The sequence below is a fragment of the Meleagris gallopavo genome, chromosome 15, assembly GCF_905368555.1.
Source record: "Meleagris gallopavo chromosome 15, MGAL_WU_HG_1.1, whole genome shotgun sequence".
In the NCBI taxonomy this organism is placed as follows: Eukaryota; Metazoa; Chordata; class Aves; order Galliformes; family Phasianidae; genus Meleagris; species Meleagris gallopavo.
Genome location: NC_139418.1, coordinates 15,884,931 through 15,903,149, shown reverse-complemented (window position 1 = coordinate 15,903,149; position 18,219 = coordinate 15,884,931). Strand labels below are relative to the sequence as shown.

Here is an 18,219-nt window from a genome sequence, read left to right as displayed (position 1 = left end):
CCACCCTTTGGAGCACAGCAATCTTTAAAAACAAGCCTTACATTAAATACAAAAAGGGATCATTTTTGCTGGCCATGCCTGGGCAGAGAGCACTGCCGTCTCAGATATTCACATGCTTTCAACACTGAGGACAGACAGAAGCATCAGGACTTACGGAAGGCCGTGTAGAGCTCTTGCAGGGTTAAGCGCCCATCGTTGTTATAATCATCAAACCGGAGGAGGTCTTCCAGTGTACAATCCAATAAATCATCTTCCAGATCCTCTTTCTTCATTACCTGCAGCAAAGAAAACACTCAGCCTCACTGTAAAGCTACAGACAGTGGCTCTGAGTCACCCAACAGATGCACCATTAAATGATCCTTGGGTACGTACCCACCTCTTCCTCCTCACAGGGGCATGGAGGATGGTAACAACTTGGTCTCCAGCACCATGAAACCCTCCAAGCTGGAGCTCTGACTTGGCACTAACTTGGCTCGGGGTGCCAGCTGCTGGCCCTTGTGCATGAGAGTTCTCTGAATGCCTCTGAGCAGCAGAGGCTTTGGAGAACAGCCACTTCCATAAGTCAGCAGATTAGGACCAGGTTTATAGGGCAAAGAGAAAAAAAAGTAACGCTCCAAAAGCGCTTTCACCTTCCCCTTTAGGACTAGAGCAAGCAAGAGATGATGGTATGTTCAAAATGAATGCGTTTTTCCAGTTCTCAACAGTTTGTCTCTTCTGTATGCTAAGGATTTCACACATTCCACATGAAAAATGAAGAGAGATTTGAAAGTCATACATCCAAGTTAGCAAACAGCTAAACTCAGACCTAAGCAAAATGAAAACAACGGCTTCTCTGAATTTATTGTGGAACATGAAGAAAACTCCTGAAATACTGCATCTCCCAGGCAGGAAGGCTTTTGCTGCAGTCCAGAGACTCTCTTATTTACTCCTCTGGTCTTGGCCCATTATATCGAAGCAATTTAAAGTAATAATGCTAAAAAAATGACCCATCACCTAGCCAGTAAAAATGTTCAATAAAAGTGAGATCAACCATAACATTCGAGATCAATCTTCTAAAGATGGAAATTTCCCTTTGTCTATCTTTGTATTGAAAATTGATCAGCTTTTCATCAGACTACAAGTTTTTTACTAGTCCTTTTGATTTAATGTCAGGAGACAAAAAAAAACACACACAAGGCACTTCAGCTGCAATGTGTTCAGTAGATTTATGAATCTGACTGGAAAATACGTTCAGGTTTTAAATGGAAATACCATTCCAATTATTACCTTTGTTAATAGATTTGTGTACCATTGCTGCAGGACTACATGGGTGCTTCACACTGCAGGGAAACACAGTTCAATGGAATCCGTTGGCAGTGAGGACACAAAGAGGGCTCTACACAGACGGGATGGATCATCTGCTGTCACTGTCTTGCTCAAAGCATTTGTGTAATGGAAAGTAACAAATAAGCAAAGGCCCTCACTGCATCCCAGTGCTGGAGGCTGCCCTGGCACTGGACTGTCCTTGCTGCAGGGACTCTGCTTCCAGTTTCTCCTTTGGGAAAAAACCCTCTGCACTGAGCCTCCTAAAGACCCCTTTCAGGCTTTAAAAATGACTGTTTTGTTTCTTGCTTTTTTTTGTGCGCGTTTTGTTTCCTGCAGCAGTGTGTGCTACCTGCCTCAGGTTGTTTCTTGCAGACAAGGTTATGGTGCTCAAGAGACTATTTTTCTTTTAAATAAAACAAAGAAAATGCACAACAACAGCTCATCCAGCGGCCAGAGAGAATGAGATCACATGCCTCCCTGTGCACCATGCTCATTTTATCTGCCTCTACCCATGGGCAATAAAACTCCCATCTTCGGAGGAACTTTAAAGATGTGGTGAGCTTCAGATTAAAAGAGCCAACACAAATCAGTCACAGATCTGCCTCTCAAGGCAAGAAACTTTCTCTTAAGGCTGTAACATTGAAAATTAAAAATTGCTCATTGCCTACAAAAATCCCTTGGAAGCAGAGTGAATAAACCAGACAGGTGAAAGCAGATGGAAGGCATCCTGGCTTGGAGCTAAGAAGAAATACAGGCGGAGTGAGAGCCCCAAGGTTCAGGTGGTGCCCAGCACAGCCCAACCTGCCCACACTGCCCCATGGGGCCCACAGCACTGCAGCTCAGCTCAGGATTAAAGGCATCCCCAGCCCCTCTGCACTCAGCATTACCTGGTGTTGCTTTGTCTTTTGAGAGGTGCTGACACTTTGTGCATCAGCCTTTGTGCGTGCACAGAGGACGTGTGGCTGAGAGGGCTCCAGCTGAGGGCTGGACTTTGTCAGTTCATTACATTGCAGAAAGCAAGAGAGCTGCAAACATGTTTACTGAGTTTGATGATATAGTTAGAAGAGAAGAATTAAAAAATAAGCTAGCAGACAATTCCTTTGCTTGCTGTCACGCCTGGAGCCCTCTGTGCTCTTTCTCACACTCAGATGTAACTGTGCAAAATCTGGCTTTGAATTCAGAGAGAAGAGCTTTCTTATCCCTACCCGTGCCTTTATAAGAAATCATCGAATTCAGATGAAGTATTGTATATATTCATAGCTCAGATCTAAGGGAATTTATGCTGACACTTTGCATTGTGCAGGCAGGACTGTGCATCATGTCAACAGCATCAGGATTAAAATTCAGAGCAAATCCATTCCAAGTGGTCCTGCTTGGGGAGCAGTGAGCTTGCTCTGTCCTGCTTGCTCACTGCTTGCTCATAGAACATAGAGAACCACATCAGCGTGGGGACACTCTCCCACATCTGGTGTAGTGCTGCTGCTCATATTTATAAGGATGCTTTGTCAAATTTTCACACTAAGAAAACAAGTTCAGGACACAAAGTAATCAGCACAAGTGCCTGTGCTGGTTCACTTTACCAATTAGATGAATTCCAACAGCACAGCAGGCCCATAATTAGAAATAACAGTTTCTTCAGGCTCTCACCTTTTCAAATGTCATTAGGATCAGCTAATCAAAATTTCAGTATCTGCCTCAACACCCTGGCAAAATAAACCTCTTAAAAATATTCTGACTTCACTGTCGTGTCACCGTACGGTCCAGAAAAGAGGAGGAAGAAGAAAAGGATTTCTTCTTAACTTACATAGAATCAAAAGCTACTTGGAAATGTCTGAGATGACTGCTTGCAGTGAGGATTATCAGCTATTCTCAGGAGCAAGGATGATGGTGGAAAACTGCCACGTTGTTGTTGTGGAGGATCACCAAGTGTTGGACACCACGCCGAAGATGCAGAGGCAGACGTGGGGGCTGCGACATCACCGCTCCCCCTGCTGTCGCACAGCCAGCCTCTCCTTTCCAATGAGAAACACAACCCACTCCATTTGCACCCAGCAAAGCACCCACCTGTGCCAGCTCCGAGCTGCTGAGGTGCCCATCCCTGTTTGCATCCAGGTGCTGGAAGAGCTCCTCCACCAAAGCACGTTTCTGGGCAGCCCCGTCGGCGGCTGGGCGGCGCGGTGGGGCTGAGCGCTGCGCCTGCAGCTCCAACACGACGCCCTTCAGCCGCCTGTAGCTGGCCATGGTGCACGTGTCACCTGGAAGAGAGGGAGGGAGGAATGCGTTACTGCACGGGGATCCTTTAAGGGATTCTGCTTCTGAAGCAATGATAAATATGGCACAGCCAAAGCCGGGCTGTCTGCACACACGGCACCGCGCCGGGCTGCGCTTTGCAGCTCCTGCAGCGGTCATCTTTTGTAGGAGCTGACAGTTTGGCTGAGCCCTGCTGTCAGGGCTGCCTCCAGCACGTTGCCTTGCGGATTATAGGGCTTTGCGAACAGACTTCCATACTTGTAATCCCCACCCACATCAAATTTGCTCCACATTTGTCTAAATATCATCAGTCCAGTGATCACAAAGTAAAAAATAAATGATAGGAGGCTGGTTTGAGACACGAACACTCCAGGGTTCGTGTCTCAAACCCTATGCAACACACGGGACTAACCCTTTTGGGGTAAATGAAGCACGAAGCCCACAGGGACAGAAAATACATCTCACTCTCAAGGTGTTAGAGGAAGCCTCAGACACAGCACGAGGCTCTAGGCTGGTGGGGAAGGATGGCGTGGAGCAGCCTGCTGCCTGCAGTGACACTGCATGCTGCCACAGCCACCTCCCTCGACCCCTGACCAGGGAAAAACGTCATGATCAGTCAGAAGCCCTCAAGCCGCTCGCTTTGAAGTGACACCAGCCTGGCTGGAGCAATGAGACCGAACCTTTGTGACCCTGAAAGCTCCCGCTATGCTCGCAGCTGCCAGCAATCCTCTGAGCAGTGCTCTGCTCTGATTTAAAGGCATCCTCTTAGAGAGAAAGCTGACCCACGTGCCCGGAGCACCGAAAGCGTTATTGCCCTTTTCTGCTCTACTGCTGTCAGGCAAAGCTTAGCAGAATGAAGTGTGGCCACTTTCCTGTTGGTGCAAATCTGTTTGCTTTAGTGCAAAGCACAGCAGTGCCCGCTGCTCCTGCTAGATGCCCTTTTCTCTGTGCTTCTATTCTCTGCACTGGTGGTTTTGAAACAATTCTATTTCTGCTCTTATGCTGGACTAAATCTGAGGGGTCTCTCCACTCTTTAAGAGACAATGTTCTTGCAGATCAGTTCCCCAAAGACTTCAAATGTTATTCCTCTGAAAAATAACAGCAGGTTGCCATACTGACCACCAGCCTTCCTGTCCTTTTATTGCTGAGCCGCATCATTTTTGGACCTCTTGTCCCACTACAACTGAAACCCAATTAAAATTCCAGGTGGGAGGCATTTCTCTGATAGCAAACCCATCTACTGGCAAGATTTTTTCCCCTCTCCTATTAAATGCTCATAGCTTCAAAAACATCGTGACTTGAGAAGGTGGAAGGGGACAGAGGGGCCGAACATGCACCCACCACTGGGGCCAGCACCGTGCTGCTCTGCCAGCAATAACCACACAACCAGGCTCAGTTCCCATCCTGAACTCAGACCCTTCCAGAGGAGAGCTCCTCACTGCCCAGCGATACTGAGCAGCCCTAACGTTTTTCCTTCTCTCTTAAACAACCATCAAAGATCTCAATTGGAGATCAATCTCATGGGAAAACAAGGCTTCTCCGCAACTCAGTTGCTATCAGTCTTGTTTATTTGTTTTGCCCTTCCCCCCGCCCCCATTTGATAGCTATCCTGAATGTGGCAAGAAGAAATGTCTTCCTTACAATCATGTGCTTATTTAAAAGAAAATTTGATTGCCTTCTCCAGCACAATCAGACAATTTTGCAGTCTTGTCATAAATACGGATTTAGCCACTTCAATAATTGTTTTTTTCCTTTCTTTCCAGTCAAATCTTAATTCTAGAGATGTATCTCAGGCAAACGAAGACAGGGAAAACTACTTAATTTGCTTCCCACCTTATTCCTGCGTGGTGCTTCCCATTTGCTGGATGCACCATGATGCCCACAGCTGCATTGCCAAGAGGGAAGAGGCAGTAATCTCCTTCACCTCCTTACACCCCCTATGCTCTATCCACACGCTGACAACAAAGATTCCCCAAAACTGCTCGTCCCCAAAACGCACAGGCTCACATGGCTGCAGGGCAGCCCAACGAGCCAACCTGGGGACTTTGAGAGGGATATGGCTGTCACCTCCAGGCAGATGCAATGCACATAAAGAGTGAAAGAAATGAAACTGGAGGGAAGACAGAGCTGGTGGCAGCCTCAGCAGCACACCCCAAATGCTGCTCTGTGCTCACATCAAAACATCAAAAGACATTTTTCTCCATAACTGCAGTGGCTGCTGTCAGGGACCAAGCAACCAGCCCAGCCCATCCCAGCAGTAAGGTAACACCAGACCACACACACAGCAAGGAAGCCAGCAATGACACAATTACACCTTCTATTTAAAAAAAAATCAGCTCTGTTTCACATTTTGCTAACGCAAACCACAGCTCTGCCCCAGCTGCCCTGCTCCAAAACCTCATCACCTTCCCTTCCCCTGGAGAAAACAGCACTGCTCAGCTCTGCTGGACGCCGTTCCCTCAGCACCTCTTAGCAGCACGGAGGTGACAGATTCCCCAGCTCTCACACCTCTGGCCATCCTCCCCTGACACCTGTGACACCTGAGCCTGGCAGTGATGCAGAAGCAGTTCCTTCAGGACAAGGCACGTATTGGCACTCGGTAGCACACAAGGGAAAGAGAAAAAGCAGTGAAGTTCTGTCATAGAGATGAGAGATTCCTCATTTGTGCTCCTTCAGTGGAACTAAAAGATTGATGAGAAAACGTGCTAAGGCTTACATATAAAAGTGCATATAAATAATTAAATAATTTATATATTTAATTTCATTATAGCAAAAAAACAAACAAGCAAAACAAACAAACAAACAAACAAAAAAAAAAACACGGGAAAAACATTCCTGGTCAAAGGACATGCCCTGTCTGACCCAGCTTCTCAGTACACCTGGCCAAAGCACTGGTTTCACTGCCATCCTTTTGTGGGATGTCAGATCCACCGGCACAGCCTGGACCTGATGCTCCTCTAAAAGCAAAGGGAAGGCACTGCAGAAGACTCCTTGCCACTGCCCTCCACCAAGGACACGTGTAGGCAGCTTGGATCGTTTGGCAAGCCAATGCTAAGGTTAACCAGGTTCTCCCATTACAAAGACCCTTCCCGTTCCTTACCAGACATTGCTCTCTTATCCTTAATCCAGCCATCTTCCCCATGGACTCAGCTCATAGTCCTTTGGGGCTGTTGTACAGTCCTGCAAAGCACAGCTCAGTGCTTTCTCTCCTCCCCAGTCCCATCTCCTGCTGTCAGTGACACTTATAATCTTCTTACACCGTGCCCAGGATCCACCAGCTTTATCTGCTAAATACTCTCTTTAAGTTTCTGGCAGCACTGCTGTCTCTTCTACGTTTGCTGTTCTTTCAGGTATTATAACCACAGCTGCTACTTGAATCATAGAAAAATCGTCTTCATGCCCTCTCACCCATTCCCATTCTTGTCTGTGCTTTGCTAAGTGCCCCCAGCAGTTCCCTTTGCAACATGAGCTCAGCGCTAGCCACCGACTGCTCGCCCTGCTGGTGTCTCTCGGTGGGGTTTCCTTGTTAGCACACCCCGGGCACTTGGGCTCCGTTTGCAATTGCTGTCCCACAGACCCCAGAGCTGCCTTGTTTGGAGCCCAGACTCCCAGCCTGCACACCAGGAACTGCCTCTGCTGCTTTTTGAGAAGAGTGTTGGAGCACTTCTTCCCTGCTCTGTTTCTGAGTGCTGGAGATGCCTCTGTGTGCAGCCCAAGTGCCCGCTGCTCCCATCTGTACCACCTCCAGCGGGGGAACCTGCCGACTGCACAGCTCTGGGGTGAGCTGAAAACTGCTTTTCTGCTTCCATGCCTTAAACTGGGTCTCTACACACTTGATCATCTTTTTCCACTACTTTGTAATAAGGATCGGGTAGGAAAAAAAAAAAGTCACGCAAGTTGTTTTTCCATTTTTCCATCTGTAAGCACGATCCCAATAGGATTTATTCTGCTGACTGCTGAAGAAGAGAGCTCTAGGCACACTGTAGGCTCTTGATATCAAAACTAAGATGCTGATCTGCTAGTGCAGGGCTTTTTTTTTTTTTTTTAAAGTTAATAGCGTTAACAACATGTAATAGTATGTCTTCAGATCTCAGCTTAGGAATTTATTCTAAATTGGAATGGAAAATGGAAAAAAAGAAAAAGAAAAAAAAAAAGTCTACTTTCCCCATTCCAAGAGACTGCATCACTGCTTTTGATGGCCCCTCTGCTTTTTGAACAAGAACCTAATTTGACAGCAACACTTTGTACAACAAACAGGAGCCTTCCCTGGGATGAGCTGCATGCTTTTTGCCCAGCTGTAGGATGCCCTGGGCAGCACTGCCTTTGTTCCCATCACTCTGCTGGAGGTCAGCCTGGATCCCTTCTGCAAACCTGACATCCTCCTTCGTAGCCCTAAAAAGAAAACGCTGGAGACTTTCAAACAACCCCTGCACAAGGAGCAGCTCCTGGGATGAAACTTCAATATACTTGGCCAGGCTCAAAAGACAAGGATCTCTGATTTATTTCTTTTTTTTTTAATAGAGACATGAAACACATCCTCCCGAAGCACCCACTGCCATCCCCACGCCTGGGGATGCGGTGGTGCCCCTGGGCAGGGATCTCAGTGGGTCCCCAGCCATGCTGGGAGCCCTCTGCAAAAACAAGCCCTTCTTATCTGCTTACAGCGCTTCCAGAACCAGTGAAGCCTGGCACTGTTTGCATTGAAAAAGAAAAGAATGACAGGCAAAAAAAAAACAACCAGTAAGACAAAAGAAAAGAAAGGAAAAATCCAGCATATTGGGGTCTGATTGCCAAAGTGTGGCCAATAACTGTCACATTTACATGCTCTGCTCACCCCGAGCAGTTCTGTTTCTTGTTCTGTTTTGCTGCAGCTACGTAATTCGTCCTGTTTAGCACTTCTGTACGCTTTGGCAGATAAAATATTGATCAGCCTGCCAAGAAACACAGAGTGCCATTCTGTTTTCATGTCAGAACTCTGTAATGAACTGCATTTATAAAGACCATCCTCTTTGTGAAAGGTCAGTGGTGAATGTGGCTAAACTGTGATGACAGATCATTAATCCAGTTCCCTCAATAATTGCCCTCTTTAAGAATTTTACTGCTAGTTTCTGTGAATTGCAGTGGGATTTACAGGAGGATCCCTGCCCGATCTGAGCCCAGGCAGATAACAGAAGCAAGGCTGGGGATTTGCTGTCCTTCACAGGAATATGGTTAAAATTGAATAAAACCAAAAATCAGGTGATGAAATGCAGAACTTCATTTGATGGACAAACTTCTCTCGCTGTAAAATATTATTTTGCAAGGTGCTTTACAATGTGATGATTGCTGGAAACAGCAGTATTTCCTTAAATAAAAATAAAAAATGATATGCATATAGAGCAGCAATCCCGTAGTGCCCAGCATTGAACAAACCTAACACCTCCAGCACTCTTTGGAGGATGTGAGCCTCACAGAAGCTGCACTTGAGCACAAGCCCACAGAACCCAGTACAAAAGTGCAGTGGTTGTTCAGATCCAGGCTAAGCACCAAGCAGGTGACGACCCACACGTGTAGCTCTATCAAACCTTGTCTGACCTGCCAACCCCAAAGGAGGATTCCCCTCCAGCCCACCAGCACCACTCAGGACCACCTCCCACTGATGTGACCTCCAGCAGCGCCACTTCTCTAAGCCACACTTCATTGCCACGAATTGCTGCTGGGAGCAGGAGGCACCACGGGGTCACTGTGTTTGACAGTTCCCCTTTGACCACGCTGGCTGTTTTTGGCTGTTCCTAAGGCAGTTTGCTAGCACTGGGAAGAAATTCAGTGTGGGATATGGGGACACATGTTTTCTCATGAGATAGTTACCAAAAATACCATTTGTGGGCACAATTAAAGGAATTTGAGAAAGCCTTTTTTCTTCCCCAAGAGTCCATCCTTTCATATGCTTTATTCAGGCTTCGTGTGGCATTGTTAGAAGCATCAGAAAAGGACTAAACTAAAATGTTATGGGATACAAATTTATTTATGAGCGTAGCTCCTTAATTCTTGTGCTGTTTACAGCTACATTGCCTACCAGCAATGGCCTATTTTCATGCATACCAAATGGAAGTGCCTGCATGTCTAAACTGAGAAAACGTGGTCCCCAAACATCAGACTGCTGAATGAGAACGATGAGTTTGGGAGTATGGGAGCTGTTGGCACCTGCAGCCCCACAGCCTGTCTGACCTGGCAGTGCATCCAGGGACAGGAAAATAAAAGGTGACTTCAGTCCTTGTAAATCCCCGTTCCTCCAGGCCAATTTTCTGCCTCTATCTTCCTCTCCCTCTAATTGCTCTGTTTTGCACGTGCATGGAGATATCAGAGGGACCTCCCTCCTGCTCTTCCTGAATGGCTGGAATGAAGGAAAAAACCCTTCTGTCCTCTTGTGAAAGTACATGGACAGATCCCATTCTGAGTGCTCTGCCTGCTAATGAGCAGCTCACTGCTCTGAGAAGCGTACTGAAAAAGCTGGGTGAGATGCAATGATTGCCCACAACACAGAGAGATCTGTGACTCTTGAGCTCCCCCCATACACACAACACTGATTTTCATGGGCTGGAAGCACTGCGTTTGAGTGGAGCCGTTTTCAGATGAATAAAAATTAACCAAATTTTAATCCAACCAGTCACATCAGCCATTTGACTTTAGCTTGTTCAGAGGATGCTCTGTATAAAATAGCAAGCAGGGCTCTGCAGCAATCATACTGCAGGTTGCTACACTGCAACATCCCTCTAATGTCTGATAATGACACAACAGCATCCTGCTGCCACTGAACAGCACCAATGACCGTGATCTTGATTAGCACCGAGCAAAGAGCGAACTGGAAGCTTGCAGGCAAAGCTGGCCCATGACACTGTGCTCCCACTGCCTGCCCATCTGCTCTGCTCATAGCTGGACCCGCCAAGACTGAGGAGCACCTCCTTTATTCCTGATGTGAATTTACAAGTTAAGTGAAAAAAGTTCCCACCAGAAGGAGCAGATGTTTAACATCATGCAAATTTGTGAATGTTAGCAATCCTTTGGCTGCTATTGCTGAAAAAAATCAATTAACAACAAAAGCCAAAACTTACTGCTTATCTTAGGGATACGTTTCAGTTAATAAGATGTACATTTATCAGATATCCGTATATAATCTAATAGCAACCGGGAGCTCATGGAATATAATCACAGAAATGGGACAGGATATACTACAAAGTGATAGCATTAAAAATTAGACATTTATGACCTGGGAGAGCTAAAACTCACCTTAGCATATATTCATTTCAGCATCTCATTTTACAACAAGAGAAAGCATCCATCTACTGCTCTGTGAGCTTTGAGAACACATTCAGAACTTGTAATGTCAGAACATGAATTCACCACTCTATAAACAAGAACTATCCCAACCTTACCCCACTCCCTCCCAAACACGAATGCCCACATGAATGTGCACCTCACTCCCAAATCCACAGCAGCATCCACAGCAGCCAGGGATTCCTAAACATTGCAGCAGGGCTGTGCTCTTGGCCCTACAGGACATCGCTCCCAAAGAGGCACTTGGGCAGCATTCCCAAAGACTCACTTTGCACAGCAATGTAAGTAACAGCAGCGCCTGAGCTGGGAGAGTTTTCTGTGTGCTGCCATAAGCAATCCAGTCTATTCCTGATGCCTCTTTTATCGTTCGCTGCCTACAGAGCGCCGGCTTTTATTTTGTGTTAAAAATTAAAAACGTTTGTCAAGCCCTAGAGAAGCAACAATGCCACGAATATGGAAGCACGCATAGGAACACAGCACGAAGGCACAAGGCTCAAAGTGAGCCCTGCACCGCTCAGCCCAACCACGCACAGAGCACAGCCCAATAACAGAAAGCAGGAGCACATCAGCCACAGCTCCCAGACAGAAGGCTGGTGGTGTCCAATGAGCGATTCATTAACAGCACAGCCTGCTCTGCTGCGTGCCTGCCCCACCATCTGAGCTAGGTACACATGGACCACTCTGTGCCTGTCCAGTGCTCTCATGTCACATCATCTTCAGACTGTACTGCTCTTCCTTGTGACGACAATTCAGCTACATCAGCCACGTGGCACCCCGAGCTGCAGGCTGCGTGGGGAGTGAGAGGCAGAGTGCCACACAACTTACTGAGATCAGTAACGTCAGATGTGGTTATCAGCAAAGGACTGTGGCTCCATGTACGGATAGAACTAAAGCAAGAGATGGATAAGAAGTCAGAAAGGAAAAAACAAAGACAGCAAGGAAAAAAAGTTAGACTTGTAATCACTTCTTGTTGCAATGCATCTGTACGCAGACACCAGTTTGCATCCGTTGCTGTGCTTTAATTTTAAGTCTTGCACTGGAGAATGCTGCTTTTTAAATGGAGGGAATTGATCTGGTAGGATATTAATGTTTGAGGAGCATTCCTTCACTGATATAGAAACCAAATTTTCTCGAGCAATTAAAAAAATAACAACAATTAATAAGAATTGTAAAAAATAATAAAAAAAAATTCCCTGCAGCCATTTGAAGCACCTGGAGGCAAAATCTATGGCACATCCACTTGTGTCACTGAGTTGGGGCAGATCAGCTCCCTGCAGCAACAGCTGGCGATCAGCTGCTCCCCCCAGCAGTGACACCAGGCAGCTCAGTCCCTCGGACCCCATCCTGCTGCAGCCATGAGCAGCCCGGAATTCCCATATGGAAAATCTCAGATATCCCAAAATACAAATGAACCAAACGGGCTTTTGTTAAATAAATGGCTACTTCAGCTGCTGATGCTCTGCAACCTGCTGCTTGACATTTTACAGTCCTCCACCTTATTCCTATTAGAGGAAGCAAAATTGGCCAGATTCCTCTGGGATGTAACCAACACTCACTTTCTTACAGCTGACTGGCACACCTATCAAGTATTTCCAGATAGCAAATGCATTATTTTGAAGCTCTAATAAACCTTTAAAACCCTCTGGCACTAATGTAAATTTTACAGACGCTGCTGTGCTCTGAAACATTTACCTTTCTAACCAACTCACTGGCTTCTCTGCTCAGAACTCCATTGCTCTGCATTAGGGACCCACACACCTGGCTGAGCCGCCTCTTACAGCCATCACAGCGTCCAATCTGTGCATGGGATGAGTGGGCCTGGGCGACTTCAAGCTGCCCCTGGTGATGTGTGGAGTCAGCAGCTCCACTAGACTTGTTTTTTTTCATTAGGTATTGGTTAAGCAGCTCTCCCCACTCCCTTGCAGGGGGGATTCTCGCCCCACAACCACCAGCATTTGGAGGAATGGCTGCTGGTGGGATACACTTCCCCACCCTGCACTTGAACCATGAAGTCCCTGAGCTGCTCTTGCTAAGTAATGAAGGACAACGCGATTACAGCAAGCAGAGTATTTATTATTGTTAAGGATGTGTGTAATGGTCTGATAATGATGTGCTGTGGCTGTTGTTCAGCTTGTCATTAGGAGACCTCTAAGGCAACTCATTAGTAGATCGTAATGTACACCCTCCTAAAGGGCGTTATGGCAATTATAAAACACTGACTTCTAAGGAGGAAAACCTGCACAAGGAGGGAGAAAGTACTTCTAGTGTAAAATAAAGAAATAAAGAGAAGTAAGAAGTTTCACATAAAGCTCTTAAATGATCAAAGGACAACATTTACAGCACAATCATACACTGCCCCAGAAATCAAGAGCTCAGGAGAGCCTCCTGTGATGGACAGTCATGGTTCAGCACTTAATTATGGGAATTCCTGACTCAGTCAAGTATTAAATCGGATCCTTTGCACGTGGCAAAGTGCAAAGGAGGACTCTGATTCCTACACACCACCGTGGCCCACTGACTACAGCACTATATAGGCACACCATGACCCGTCCACACCAAAGCAGCTGCAGCACTGCACTACGACCTGAGAGCAGCAAAGAGAAAAATACAAATCTGTGTATTGAGCTACAATTTCCATCACTACAATTTCCATGCTGCTCCTCCTGTCCTCTCCCATTAAAGACCAGGCAACAGGAACAGCTAGATTTTTATTTCTACTTAAAACTCAGGCACGAGGAATAAATACAGCAGATCAAGAAACAGAATGAATAAATAACAACTCACAAATACAACGGGCTGAATTTCAGGGAAGAACACTCCTGTTTCCACATGGGACTTCTTATTTTTTCTCCCCTAAGCGCTGCAATGATAGATGATGAATGGGACAGCATCTGAGCTCTGGAAGTGCTCTGCTGCTGACAACGCAAATAACCCTTCTGCGATCCAGGGTACCAATTGTGGAGTAGATCTGCTGGAGGCCTGTCAAGATAACAACATCCCTGCTCCGAACCGTCAGCAGCAGGATTTTTCATTATATATGTCACTAAAGTACAGAGGGAAGCTTCTTACTGTAAAAATAAGAGGATGAAAATATGTTTTTCCTGAAGATTTTCAACACCAAGAGTGACAGATATTCCGGGGTAAAGCACGAGTGACAAATCGCTGTGTTGTGATCTGCAAAAGCACTGCACTGAGCCTGTGCTGGGAGGGAACGAGCATGGTTTTAGGGCTGGGATGCCAGCAGCGATGGCTTCCAGGGAGCTGCCTGCCAGATGGCAGCGGTCTGGGGTTTCTGTCCTTGGCCCACAGAGCCTCAGCTTGTGCTCTGCTCTCCAAGGTCCACCAAAGAAAGGGGCTCCCCAGGTTTCCCTTCAGAACTTGGATGAGGATTTCCTGTCCCATGGCAAACCCGCACTGCCTGCTGCACAGGACGTGGGCAGCCCAATGGTACGTTGCATCTCAGGGCAAGAAAGAAAAGGGAACAGAAGGAAAGGCATTCAAAGCCAAGCTGGATGTGGCTCTGGGCAGCTTGGTTTGGTTGGCACCCTGCACATTGCAGGGGGGGGTTGAAACTAGATGATGGTTGTGGTCCTTTTCAACCCAGGCCATTCTATGATAGCACATTGCCACACCCTGCCAAAAGGAAGAGCTTAAGCCAATTTCACAAGACTATTCCAAATGCAGTTGCATTCAAATGTAATTGCCATCTTAATACTTTCCTGCCCAAATGGCACTACAACAAAGAGACCTGGCAACAGGAGTGAAACTGTTCCATACACCGCAACGGTTTTTAATTCAATCTCTGTTCCGTACTCCTAACACTCAGAATTTGAGGCACATGAAATACAGCACAAGTGACAAATACAGGACACATATCCATTAGCTCCCAGGGGACCTAATGCCCTATGACCTCTCACACCCTCCCCAGGCTGTGTCTGAGCAGCACAAGGCACAGCCCTGCCCTGCTGCGCACACCAGGATGCTGCTCTGTCCCTGGGGTGCTGCTGCCTCGCTGTGCTGCACTCTGGAGAGGCTGCTGGGGCACTGCAAAGTGAGCAAGGCTCACTGAAAATGTGATGTGATTGAGTTTGATGTAAGAAAGTTCTTCCACTATAGCAGGTTCCATAAGATATTAAGACATATTTATAACATGCCTACTTTGCCAGTGAAAACTGTTCCTAATCATCTCAGGATTCTGCTAAACTCACCTGCAAGCGTGCAAAACTGTGCATTAATGAAAGAGAAACCCAAACGGTTTATGTAAAGTCTTGCACCAATATTGCTCCCCTCATCTTTAGCAGTGCATAACATACAGCAGCTACAGAAAACGGGTGAAGGTTTCTGTTCTGTGAGGTCTGCCAAGGAATGAACATCATTTAGCAGCAGGGTCAGGTCCTCGGTCACGTCAGGTCGCTCTCACACGCCATGTGGTTTTGTGATGCACAAACCAGGATGTATCAGTCTAGATTTCAGTTAAACCATTTGCAAAATGAGAAAAAGTAAAAAGGGGATTCAGTGTTTAAGCTCTAATTAAGAATTTAGCCAAAGCACACAGCAGGCAATGGGCATCAGTTGCACTGCCAGCCCCGATTCTCCCACAGCTACTGGCTATCTCAGAAGCATCTCCAAACTACAGCCAGGCACGTTAAAACTGCACAGAATTTGTAGTTTGCCATATTGTTATCCCTTCACTCTTAAAGCAAATTAAAGGCGAGTCTATTAATGCTGCAGTTTCAGGATGATGGCATTTTTCTCCCATGGAAAAAAAAAAAAAAAAAAAAAAGCAGAAGATTCATCCTATGACTGGATAGCTTTGTCTGCATTCACTTCAACTTAACAAAAATAAATTAACCTCTCCTCCCACTGCTGGTTGATGCCATCTCTGACAAGCAGTGGGCAGTTGCAGTGATGGCAGTGAGCTCCCAGCTGCAGCTTCTCCAAGAAGTAAAATATCCTCTTGGGTTTTGATTTTTTTTTAATTTTAAATGTAATAGCAATCAAACATTCAAAAACTTCCAGAACTAATATTCTAAATTTTTATGCTTCAGAAGCTTGGATATGTAATACTGCAAAATGTTTTGATTTCTGGTCAATCGAGCAGAAAATGCACCTACAACTGTCAGATACGTCTATTCTGAGCTGTGAAAAAACATTCTATTGCTATCTAATGTAAGGTAGCATCCTGTCATCCCAATGATGCCAGCCCAAAGCCCATCGGCCCGGCTCATATTTCTGAGATACTGCAGGTGACCCACATAGAAAATGTGATGGTGGCATTCCTGGATAAATCTGTAGCAACAGTGTAACCCTGTCACATTAAAAAAAAAAAGAAATGTAGAATGATTGCATACCCAAAGCAAGGTTAAAGGGAACAGAAGGTCAGCAGCCACTCAGCCTGTGCAGTCTGAAATGTCTGTACAGCACTGGCATATAGAGAAACTACAGAAATGCATTCTCGCACAGTCAGTTCTTTGCAAATCACTATGCCCAGCATTTCTGATCCCCTCTATCTTGCTGGAGAAAACAACCAACATATGTCAAGGCCCTGCACAAACCAGCAACCATCAGCAGGACGACATTTTTTATGACGCTCGTTAAATTTTGATCATCCTTCCCTGCTATACACAAAGATTGCTCTTTGGCTAACTTCCCCGCTCCCCAGGTCACCATCTTAAGCTGTGTTATTTACTGCCTTTGGCTTCCAGTTCACTCACTGAAACTTATCTGCTCGTAATCACAATTAGATTACTGCCCAACAGTTCAAGGTCATCCACACATGACCACCTTTAATAGCAACCATTTACATAAAGAGGAAGAACGATTCATCCCGCTGTGGAGTACAATTCTGTCTGTACCAAACAGGTCAAGTAACACAGCCGTGGATGGCCACTTCAGCCTTGCAAACTATCACATTATCAACATATCATACAACAGAAGGGTAAAAGTCATCCCTGAGCTCTTTGTGCCAGAGGATGCCTTGATGCTCCTTCCTTTGATCTCAGGGAGAGATGAAGCAGGCATGAGAGATCCCAGACAGCAGGATGAATGGTGTAAGCCCACGGGGAACAGAAGAAGCCTAGATAACTGGCACAGAGCCAGGCAAAATGAATCCCCTTCTTTAGATTCCGGATCAGGCCTGTGTTATGCACTCGGGCTGCTGAGGAAGCATTCAGCAATACTGGTGCCCACAGCCCATTGGTGCAAAGTGTTAATGCCCTTGTTGATACAGCCACGTCTTTTCCCCTGCATCTCCCTCCCAACTGACTCTTCTCCCTTTCCTTCCATACGTTCCATTTGTAGGAAGTCGTTATAGGAAGCCTGAAGTATTGAATTCCACAGGAAAGCAGCCCAGAAGATTTATGGGATGTTCCCTAACCCGGGGAAGCTGGCACAGCCCCATCCTGCTGCATACGACCTCGCTCTGCCACGCATTACCAGAAATTTTTGTCTTGTGAGCTTTGTGGCATACTGTCATAACTGCTTTCCTAGAGATATTCAAATGTCAAAACAGTTCCCCTGCTTCTATTCATTGAGTTTTTAAAAAAATTAAATGTTCATGTCAGATAGGAGAACTCTAGTTCTCTTAAAATGTCTTTTAACCCAGAAAAATGAAGCCTGAAATTTGTGTTGGAGCGTTGGAGGCCAAGGAGACCGTGAAATCAGATTATTTGCCCAAGTTTAATTTATTAACACCTCAAAGGACCTTTACAAAAGCCTTACCAGACAGGGGTATGCTCCACGAGCACATGCTATCCATGGAGGGATGTGAAGAAAGGAAAATACTAGTACAAGGACATTTGGCTAATGCCATATTCCTGGGTTCTTCACTTCCCATGTGCTCACCCTCTGTGCAGCTGCCAGGAAAGGATGCAAAGACGACCAGAGAAGAACCCAAGAAAAGACATGAATAGCACAGCTGAAAGGGATGGTAACAGCATATTTAAAACAACACCTGGAAGAAGTATTTGCAAGTGGGGAACCTTTAGGTCATAAAATTAATGACTGCAGCTGTAGTGTTTCCTTCAAGGAGTGAGATGCTGAAAAGTCACAATTGCAGAAGGCTTGGAGAGAAGAATGCTGACAGATTACAGCAATTGCTAAGAAAGGATGCCACCAGCAGCCTGCATCATCCCACCACGATGGCTCTGCTGTTATAGAGCCTCAAAGCTTATAGAGACTGCACTGGTACGTACAGAACGGGAACCATCCACAACATCAAGGCAAACTCCCTAACACCGCCATCCTTTTTGTGGTGTTGTTAATGATATCATCAGATGCTATTAACAAAGCTAATCTTCAAGCACCAAGTTCAGCAGCTATTGCATATCTCCACCCCAATCTAACAGTCAT

The 18,219-nt window shown here is 46.0% G+C and overlaps 1 protein-coding gene across 7 annotated transcripts in view; it reads right to left on the bottom strand.

Annotated features, from left to right (window-relative positions):
* FSTL4 (follistatin like 4) overlaps positions 1–18,219 on the bottom strand; it is a 187,198-nt gene that overhangs the window by 86,154 nt on the left and 82,825 nt on the right. For all 7 annotated transcript variants that reach the window (XM_085236443.1, XM_085236441.1, XM_085236442.1 and 4 more), the window contains 2 exons: positions 3,370–3,560; positions 155–275 (listed from right to left, as the gene is read on the bottom strand). In XM_085236443.1, the coding sequence (XP_085092569.1) occupies positions 155–275; positions 3,370–3,560 (312 nt within the window). The remainder of the gene's footprint in view (positions 1–154; positions 276–3,369; positions 3,561–18,219) is intronic.